Here is an 11097-nt window from a genome sequence, read left to right as displayed (position 1 = left end):
TCTTCAGAATTGCCTCTGGGATTTTGAAAGTTTCAGTTTATGTGTTTCTTACAATTTTCAACGTTTTGTTTACTTTCTCTCAAGAATGTCCATGAAGATTTTTGCTGAAAGGGTTGAATCTTGTAAATTTGGTTTTATCAGACGTGGAAGGACCTTTAATCATAATTATTCGGAAAGAGGGGGATATTAATTTGGTCAGTCCGTCTTTCACATTTCTGTGCAATAACTAGGCTAATAATGGTCTAATTTCAACAAACTTGGTGTGCATATACATATCAACATGTTTCAGACAAAATTCGCTGTCAATGTGATCCTTGTATGTATTATTACTCTTATACATTCTGACTGGTTGATTGGTTTCTTGCTTATTGATGGTCCTATATCAACAAATTTAGGTGTGCAGGTACATATTAATGTTTCAGGCTCCATTTGCTCCTCAGTGAGATCTCTGGAAATTTACGCAGAATTAATAACAAAATTCATTAATTAGTTTATTAATGATTAGTAAAGGTATTCAAAAACCCTAAAAATGAATGGTAACCTTGACTTGTCATATTGTCTGTTTTGTCTGTCTGCTCTTAATTCTCCATACTAGGTATCATGTTTCCTCTAAAACATGTCCATAAAGCAGGTGATATGAATTCCACCAATTTTCTTGTTAGAATATATTGTATACCTTGCTGCATTTTAACTTTTGTCGTCCACAAACATGGCAAGTTCATTTCATAACTTTCCATAATGCTGCACAACAATAAGCTGTCCCATCTCCTGGTAAGATATACTGCCTTTTCTATTTTGCAAAATTATGAAGACCAGTGCAGTAGTAATTCATTTTCCATTTGAAAGTTTTCTCAAGCCTATTCTTTCTGGAGGGAAGAAATTGGCTAGCTGTCACCCTGCTAATGATGTTGATGTCCCTGACACGTCCTGAAATTGATTATTAAAGAGTTAGTAACGATATCCAGAAGGATCAATGTAATTTTCTCGTTTTGAATGTTACTGACATTTTGTCATGACAATACAATAATTGCTTGTTGCAATGCATAAAAATATATAGCTTACAAACGGGATGATTTATGAAGGAGCACATGATTTGGTTTTGTGGTGTAAATAGAATCTACTTTCAAATCCATCTGTTCTCTGCTTTTACTGTGCCTTAAACAAAATCAACACAAACCACACCTTTCTATCATTTCTGTAACCAAATAAGCTCAATAAATAACTTGAATTGTGATAATGTTTTGACTAAATGCAGCCACATATTATGGTTTGGTTTGGTTTCATTTTGTTTAACATCCTATTAACAGCTAAGGTCATTTCAGGACGTGCCTCCATGTGTGTATGCAGAAGACAGAGTATGTTGGTGTTCTTGCCTCCTTGTGATAGCGCATATCTGATGCCGACTTTATAGTGCTATCTAACTGAAATACCATGCCGAAGGCACCCAGCACAGCATTCCACCCGGTCACATTATACTGACAACGTGTGAATCAATTGTTGCCATTCCCCTAAATGCTGAACGTTAAGCAGGGAATTACAACTACCATTTTTAAGGACTTTGGTATGTCCCGGCCTGGGGACAGAACCCATTGCTTTCCTCACCTGGGCAAACGCTCAACGTTAGGGCCAGAAGTGAGGTGTTGCCAAGCAAGGCGCTAGGAATGCGCTAACAACCCTTACCGAGCAGACAGGACGGGGAAACCACGGACAGAAAGGAACACCAGCCCAAAACCCTTACTGAGCAGACAGAACGGGGAAACCACGGACAAAAAGAGCATAACCCATCTTGAGCATTGCGGGAAACATACAAAACCATTCGTGGACACCTATGATTTGCATGCTAATTCTTATTGTTACAGTTTATCTCGAATCAGAAAGTGACATTTTATTACACATAGATGGAAACCTACAAAAAACGTAAATGAACGTTTCTACCATGTTGTTTAGTCAAACGGAAAAGTATTCCCTTGTAACCGAAATACCACCGCTAGAAAAATGATATCACCGAGTAAAATATTAATCTTGACCTTCTTAAAAGTTTTAATGTTGATGAGTGTGTTAATTTAAATAATAAACCAATGACGAAAATAATTGGTCAAGTCCCACTCGTGGGCCTATTATTGACCTTGTGCACGCTAAACAAATCTTGAGAGTATTCGTTGCACACAAATAGATCAAATGGGTTGCTGACAGAAATTACAGGTATTTTCATGCGCGCCTATTAATTAACAGCACTATTAAACTTTATTTAAAGAGGATCACTTTTTAGGATCGTACCTATAATAATATCGAAAAACTTATGTTTACCAATAACCACTGTAGTATGATGTACAACATGAATGTAAACGTATTCTTATGTTTACAAGTGCATTGCAAGTTGTTTTTAATTGTGATGTTGTCGGTACGACTGGCAGCTAGATAATGATACATGTCCCTATTACACTATCCGATCTCACCTGTATCACGTGACCTATGTCACGTATACAACATTTTCCCGGCTCATACTACCGAAACGCGGGGAAAATTTAATTATATATAAAAGGAATAAGACCGGACCGAGAATAGTTAACCTGTGGGACTCCCGACTTCACCATTTCACAGGATGACATTACCTGGTCTTTAGATACAGTTTGATATCTATCATGCAGGTAAGATTCAAACCAAAGCAGTGTATTATATAAGAAATGGTATCTACTTAATTTCTTGAATAAGATATCAAAACCAACCATATCAAAGGCTATACTGAAATTAATAAATAAAACCCCTACGTGATTACCGGAGTCTATAGACGTGATTACCGGAGTCTATAGACGTGATTTCCGGAGTCTATAGAAGATATCCACCGATCAACCAACACGGTTAAAGTTGTCTAACAGGAATGTTTTTGTCTAAATCTAAGAATTGAAATAGGTCTATAATTATTCACGTCTGATTTTGAACCTTTTTTATGAATTGGAGTGACCCTAGCTAATTTGAAAATGGGAGGAAAAGAGTCTTTAACTGTACTCAAATCAAATATCTTTGTAATAGATGTAGTCAGTATTTTGTTTGCGAGTTTCAAGATTTTTGTTGAAAGACTATCTAGCCCCACGGCTTTATTAATATCAATTGACTTTATGTAATTCGATACTTTACTCTAGATATTCCGGTTCCCTCCCACATTAAGAGCCCCATGTGCGCTACCATCTGGATCAACAATAGTGATTAAATACATATTGATTCAACTTGTTTCCTAATTGTATAATAAAAAAGGTTATTATTTGAAGTATCAAATACAGAAGATAATATAACAAAGGTTAAGGATGCAATTTACCCACACCCCACGAACGTACATAAAACGCAACCACTGTAATTTCAATCGTTGATGTACTTCCTTGAATCTTGATGACGTTTTGCATTATGGTTTCTTTCTGTCGATGCTGCATTCAAAATCCCATTGAGCCTAACTGACAATCTACGACGATCGTTTTAAAACAAAAAACGCATCCGGAACACAGATTAACCTGATTACCCGGTTAGATATACATTCCGTGAAGCTCGCTGCTTATAGAGGAACCTGTATTTTGAACATTTAAGTATATTTCAGTATAAAGAGGTTTAATATTGGGATGACAATGGTCGCACTATTACACCTCTTACGGTATGTTGTCGCCCCTTTAGGCCTGGGTAGTAACAAATGTTAGCCACTACCATGGTGTATGAAGCTACTTATTGGAACCCTTACAGAACTACAGATTTTTGTTTTGTGTGTAAAGATCTGGGTAGGGGGAATGTTAGCCACTACCATGGTGTATGAAGTTACTTGTTGGAACCTCTGTAGGACTTCTGTAGCCTCCATTGGGGACACGAACACGGCAACATTGGTAATGTTTTGTTCCTTCCGTTTTCTGATGACTTTCCTTTCCTAGTGCCGTTCTTGGCCATACCTCACTTTTGGCCTTAGTGTTGACCGTTCGACCAAGCAAAGAAAGTTATGGGGACTAGCTGTGCTCTGACCGAAACATACCAAGATACATAAAGGGGCTACCTACTGCCCTCTGCATTATACGTTCGGGTAAGTACGTTGGTTGGACGGACTGTTACATGTTACCGTACCTGGTTAGTATGTTGTCGGCATACTGTGGTTGGACGGACTGTCACATGTTACCGTACCTGGTTAGTATGTTGTCGGCATACTGTGGTTGGACGGACTGTCACATGTTACCGTACCTGGTTAGTATGTTGTCGGCATACTGTGATTGGACGGACTGTCACATGCTACCGTACCTGGTTAGTATGTTGTCGGCATACTGTGATTGGACGGACTGTCACATGCTACCGTACCTGGTTAGTATGTTGTCGGCATACTGTGATTGGACGGACTGTCACATGCTACCGTACCTGGTTAGTATGTTGTCGGCATACTGTGATTGGACGGACTGTCACATGCTACCGTACCTGGTTAGTATGTTGTCGGCATACTGTGATTGGACGGACTGTCACATGCTACCGTACCTGGTTAGTATGTTGTCGGCATACTGTGATTGGACGGACTGTCACATGCTACCGTACCTGGTTAGTATGTTGTCGGCATACTGTGATTGGACGGACTGTCACATGCTACCGTACCTGGTTAGTATGTTGTCGGCATACTGTGATTGGACGGACTGTCACATGCTACCGTACCTGGTTAGTATGTTGTCGGCATACTGTGATTGGACGGACTGTCACATGCTACCGTACCTGGTTAGTATGTTGTCGGCATACTGTGATTGGACGGACTGTCACATGCTACCGTACCTGGTTAGTATGTTGTCGGCATACTGTGGTTGGACGGACTGTCACATGCTACCGTACCTGGTTAGTATGTTGTCGGCATACTGTGATTGGACGGACTGTCACATGTTACCGTACCTGGTTAGTATGTTGTCAGCATACTGTGGTTGGACGGACTGTCACATGCTACCATACCTGGTAAGTATGTTGTCGGCATACTGTGATTGGACGGACTGTCACATGTTACCTTACCTGATTAGTATGTTGTCAGCATACTGTGGTTGGACGGACTGTCACATGCTACCATACCTGGTTAGTATGTTGTCGGCATACTGTGATTGGACGGACTGTCACATGTTACCGTACCTGGTTAGTATGTTGTCAGCATACTGTGGTTGGACGGACTGTCACATGCTACCATACCTGGTAAGTATGTTGTCGGCATACTGTGATTGGACGGACTGTCACATGTTACCTTACCTGATTAGTATGTTGTCAGCATACTGTGGTTGGACGGACTGTCACATGCTACCATACCTGGTAAGTATGTTGTCGGCATACTGTGATTGGACGGACTGTCACATGCTACCGTACCTGGTTAGTATGTTGTCGGCATACTGTGGTTGGACGGACTGTCACATGTTACCGTACCTGGTTAGTATGTTGTCGACATACTGTGATTGGACGGACTGTCACATGTTACCTTACCTGATTAGTATGATGTCAGCATACTGTGGTTGGACGGACTGTCACATGCTACCATACCTGGTAAGTATGTTGTCGGCATACTGTGATTGGACGGACTGTCACATGCTACCGTACCTGGTTAGTATGTTGTCGGCATACTGTGATTGGACAGACTGTCACATGTTACCGTACCTGTTAAGTATGTTGTCGGCATACTGTGATTGGACGGCCTGTCACATGCTACCGTACCTGTTAAGTATGTTGTCGGCATACTGTGATTGGACGGAATGTCACATGCTACCTTACCTGATTAGTATGCTACCGTACCTGGTTGGTATGACGTTTCAGTGGGATGATTGACCTTAGCTGTAGTGAGGATGTTAAATCTAGCAAACCTCGTCCCAGGACTCCGTGTCATAACAAGTTTTGCAGACTGTTCCCGAAGTGGCCACCACCTTGTGACGACGCGTCTGCAGGACAGGTAAGGAAATGTGTTTTGCATCTGCGCAATCGCTTAACATACAGCAGCAGAAACGGCAAGGAACCCTGTATAAGGCGTCATCGTGTTTTTACATGCAGGGTGACGCGGCAGGCCAATGCAATGACAGAATGAACGTTTCACAGGATGCTTCTCAATCAATGCAACATTGGAGACATTTCAAATTAACAATGCTGCAAATTGAATTTTGCTGCAATTCATTGACTACCTATACAATGGTATTCCTTTTGTGGAAAAATAGTTTTAAATGCTGTATTAGATAGTTCTCTTATTTGGGATCTTTTGTGAAATGGTATCTTAGCAAAAGGGCTAAGAACGATCATTTGTTTAAAATTAAATTGCAATAAACTAATTTAGTTTAACAACAACGATCTAAGTTAATTTCTAAACCATGAGATGCTTCAAGTAAACTATTCCGTTCAGAAGTTTGTTTGAAAATATGTAGACGGACAGCTGGACTGATGACAGGTGTTAGTCATTGTGATATGCTATATAGCTAAGCTTATATAATTACCAGAAATCAGATAAGGGTCCTTTTATGGTCAGTTTTCAGTGGGCTACACCTGGAAAAGTGATCTTTTACGGGGTTCACTTTCTGCGGTAGATTCAGTTTTCCAAGGCTCCCTGGTTTCATTTTCAAAGATGAAAAGTAATCCCGGTTCCATTTCCCACATGGGTCCATTTTCTACAGGGGTCCATTTTCCACATGGGTCCATTTTTTACAGGGGTCCATTTTCACGCCTTTACATCGTGACTGAGGTTCTTATACATATAAGTAATGCCACAAATTTACAAAGTCAAATCTACATGTAATTCCACGGTAAGGCCAATAATTGTTTGACATCTTTGAAAATCACAATTTTACTACTCGTAGAATCAATTCTATGAAGTAACACATAGGCTTTAATATTGAAATACATTTGACAGTACCCTTTTATTTATGCATTTTTCACTTGATGATACTTTTAGCTTTATTGACTGCTGATTATCGTTACGTGGACTTTTAAGGGTAAGAATGATTACCAAAAGTCTATTTCATCAGACCACGGAATTAGATAATTCCGTGATCAGACCTTACACTAGGTTGGAAAAGAAATTAAATCTATATATTAATCGTGCATCTCCCAATATTAGCTAAAATACCAAAGTGTCCCTTTAAGGGTACAGTAACATCTGATCAAGGGACTGATAGTATTTCGTGTTCTATTTATAGAACCACGTACGCGTCAGAATCATGAACTTCTAGTAGAAATGAAAATTGGATGGTCAAGAAGAGCCAAGAAGATTTATATCTAACGTGGCATTATACCCATATACATGTAACATAATACCATTAGCATTGTAATAGCGCTATTCTTGGTATGGTATCTATTTATGAAATATGAACAAACATATTTTGGAATTTATAGTACATGTACAGTAAGTTAACACGGAATTAGATTGCTATCTAATTGGTACACTACCCAAATTGGTACACGGTCAGAAAATTGTTCGAATAGTACTTTAAAATTAAATTTGAGCTTTTTCTTTTAACAGTATAACAAAATAGATATTTATCAGCATTTCTGCCGAATAGTTTTGTTTCAGGAACATATTAAGAGTACATGATGACTTCAAAGTAAACATATCAGAAAACCAGTAAAAACGACGTATGTCGACGAAATTTTGGAGGATTTTCAAGGGGTTAAATATAAGCATGTTTAAATGTTGACTTCTGGTCCTTATATTCGGATAATATAAAAGTGAATATATACAATTATAGTTCAGTTAAGTATCTATAAAAGCAATAAATTTTGTTGTAATCGGCACATCAACTTGTAGAAATAAAAAAAAAACATTCCATAGCCTGTGATATGGTGTACCAATTTGGGTACTATTTATGGCCGAAAAACGGACGAAATCTCACTCCGAGTTTAGCGTTCTATTTTCAAAAATAAATTACTTAGATATAAATCTTTTCCTGAAAATGAACCACCATAGGTTGTCTTTGTCAAGAATCAAGAAACATTCCAGACACAAGATCTGAATTTTTAAAGATCACTAAAAAACTGTCAAAATTGTACCAATTGTGGNTATTCTTTAGGAGGAGAGAGTCGGTTCGAATTGGATTTAAAATCCGGAATATCTCTACCATTTTCCGTATCAAATTTTAGAAAATATCAACCGGGCATCCAAGATGGCGGCCTCCATGTGCAATGTGGGATTTGTCCGTCGGCAGTTGTTGTTACTGCTGCGAAGAAAATCAGAAGGTCGTCATCTACTTTTTCAACGATTTTGTTCAAATATTTCGGCCAAAAAAGACGCTGACCATGAAGACCAAGTGTCCCAGTCTCCTTTGATTGCCGAAGATGACTATTTTGGTGTATCGATTCCCGAAGGAGATTGGTCAGTTCAACGAAATTCCAGTCTTAGTAAAGACGACATCTTTATAAAGTATCAGGTCGACTGTTTAACCGAACTTGAGAAAGACAAAATGCATCGTGTAAATATGCCTTTTGGGACGGTAAGTTTTGATACAATATCGGATGTGAAACATCAAATAGAGACAAGAGAGATGTTCAGTGAGAGAAACTTTAATCGTGGCGTGGAAGAAAAAATATTAGATAGAATGGCGCGCGTTAGTGATGAAACAGAAGCAGACAGTTCGGGAGAGAAATATTATATTTCCTTTCTAGATCAATTCAAGAAAGATTCGAAACATGGGACAACAGAATCAAACAAGTCGGTGTCAGATGCACAGGTGAAGGAACACAAGTCAAGGGCACAGAAAAAGGAGCTTCGAACTGTTGATTCTTTTCCGGAGAAAACAATAGATTCATTTAAGAGGACAGCAGCACATGAACACCATGGCAATATTGTATCACGAAAAACCTCACAGTGCCATTTTGACCAACCAGCTAAGGTGGAATATGGTGATTTAGCCATTTCAAATAAAGAAGGTAGCAATGAAAAAAGGGATGATAGTACAACTGATCTGAACTTTATAGATCAGCAATATATACAACAGGATGTTTTACGAACAAATTCAAAAAATTCAAATCGTTTAAACTTAAAAATATTACAGAAGTTTCATCCTGAGGAAGCGACACCAGAACTTGATCCCGATATGTTGGTTGCTTATACAGACAAAGTAACCTGTTCAGAAAGTACTGAACAAGACATCACTTCCTCCCATCAGAGTTTCACCAAAGCTCATCAAGAACATGCGAGTCCGACTCAGAAGTTGAAACAATTGGAATCTGACAACAACTTCAAGAGAAAAGCTTCTGGGAAGAAAAATGGATCTCAGCGTCGTCAAAAACATGAGAATCTGACTCCAGAGTTACAAAATTTGGAAACTACCGGCAACATGAGGACAAAATCCAAAGATATGAACTTTATAGATCAACAGTTCTTTGGAGAATATCTTTCTGAAGATCAAAGTTCAATGAAAACTTCTGTAGATAATGATGATAAAGACCCAAAATCAGATTTGAACTTTATAGATGAAGAGTATTTCAAAGAAACTGTTTCTATTTCTGCAAAAAAAACCAACAAACTATCAACTTCAGACCACAGAAAGTTAGAGGAAGAAAAAGTACTGACTTCAGACCATAGAAAATTAGAGGAAGAAAAAGTACCGACTTTAGATCATAGAAAGTTTGAAAAAGAAAAAGAAGTGACCTCAGATCATAGAAAGTTTCAGAAAGAAAAAATTGTTAAAGATGTTCATAAATATCCTGAAAACAAGAAAAACTCTAAAAGAAATAATCAAAATGATGAAGAGAATCACTTAAGTCAAATCCTGCAAGGTAACGTTATGGATCGACTTGAAAGAGATGCCATTGTGAAAAGGAAAAGAGCACTACTGGAAACAAAGAAAACAAAAGAGTCGGAAGATGTGATGGATACAGCTTATGGTACAGTGCAAATGCTCAGAAATAAACAAGGACGAAATTTAGAAGGTAATTATCAGAAGTAATGGGCCGATGAAAGAAAATAAGGGCGAAAAATATAATATGACCAATTCATCAATGCCAAAATTGAAAAAGCGATTAATCTTCCAACTTCAGGAATGACTCAGCTCAGAATTATTAGAACCAGTGAACTTTGGAACTAGTTTATTCAGAGGTAATTTATTGTTGTTAATTACTGTATGTGTTCAGTATTTCAATGAATGTGAAAATGATTATATGAAGAGTATCAACAGTATCTAAATAAATGTAATTGATACATTCGACTCATTTCTTTCAAAATTAACTAAAATCAATTGAGGTATCGTGGGATATTTTTCAGTTTCTGCCTCCTTTCTTCAGGGACCGTGTCTTTTCAGTGTAAATAAAGTTTAGCCTTTTCACAAAATTTGGAAATAATTCATGTATAATTTCACTTAGTACAAGCCAATACATAAAATGAAACAGTTGTCATTATGTGACATTGAAAAACAAAGAATCCAGTCAGGTTGGGGGGGACCAAGCACCTGGTTATTGATGGTCCAAAGTTGGTGGTAATAGGACTCGTGAGATGGATACCAAACGACATTCAGTAGAGTTCCATCGTTGAAGATTAATACAAAATATATATAAGATGGAGGATCAACATCTAGATTCCATGTTTTATTTATGGTTTCAAATTCAATGTTTTCTGGAAGAAACTTTTTAGAATATCAAGTAGATTGTGGATGATATTTATTTACAATTGTATTTGGCATTTCAACAGGTGGGGCTCCTCTGCGTGACAGTGAGGGCATGAAAATCATGAAAACTACAGTTCCTCAGCTTTACAAGATGACGTCGGTGGAGATCGTAAACATGATCACCAGGCACATCTTGTATGACAGTGGTAAGTTGGAGATAGTAAACATGATCACCTGGCACATCTTGTATGACAGAGTTAAGTTGGAGATCGTAAACACGATCACCGGGCACATCTTGTATGACAGAGTTAAGTTGAAGATCGTAAACATGATCACCTGGCACATCTTGTATGACAGAGTTAAGTTGGAGATCGTAAACATGATCACCGGGCACATCTTGTATGACAGAGGTAAGTTGGAGATCCTAAACACGATCACCGGGCACATCTTGTATGACAGAGTTAAGTTGAAGATAGTAAACAAGATCACCTGGCACATCTTGTATGACAGAGTTAAGTTGGAGATCGTAAACATGATCACC

At 38.2% G+C, this 11097-nt stretch overlaps 1 protein-coding gene across 1 annotated transcript in view; it reads left to right on the top strand.

The window, feature by feature from the left end:
* Window positions 1–8118: 8118 nt before the first annotated feature.
* LOC110455352 overlaps window positions 8119–11097 on the top strand; it is a 23618-nt gene continuing 20639 nt past the window's right edge. The window contains exons 1-2 of the mRNA XM_021505433.1: window positions 8119–9885; window positions 10640–10762. Coding sequence (XP_021361108.1) covers window positions 8130–9885; window positions 10640–10762 — 1879 coding nt within the window. The 5' untranslated portion in view covers window positions 8119–8129. The remainder of the gene's footprint in view (window positions 9886–10639; window positions 10763–11097) is intronic.

The sequence above is a fragment of the Mizuhopecten yessoensis genome, unplaced genomic scaffold (genome assembly GCF_002113885.1).
Source record: "Mizuhopecten yessoensis strain PY_sf001 unplaced genomic scaffold, ASM211388v2 scaffold8205, whole genome shotgun sequence".
Taxonomy (NCBI): Eukaryota; Metazoa; Mollusca; class Bivalvia; order Pectinida; family Pectinidae; genus Mizuhopecten; species Mizuhopecten yessoensis.
This window is presented reverse-complemented; position numbering and strand designations above follow the sequence as displayed.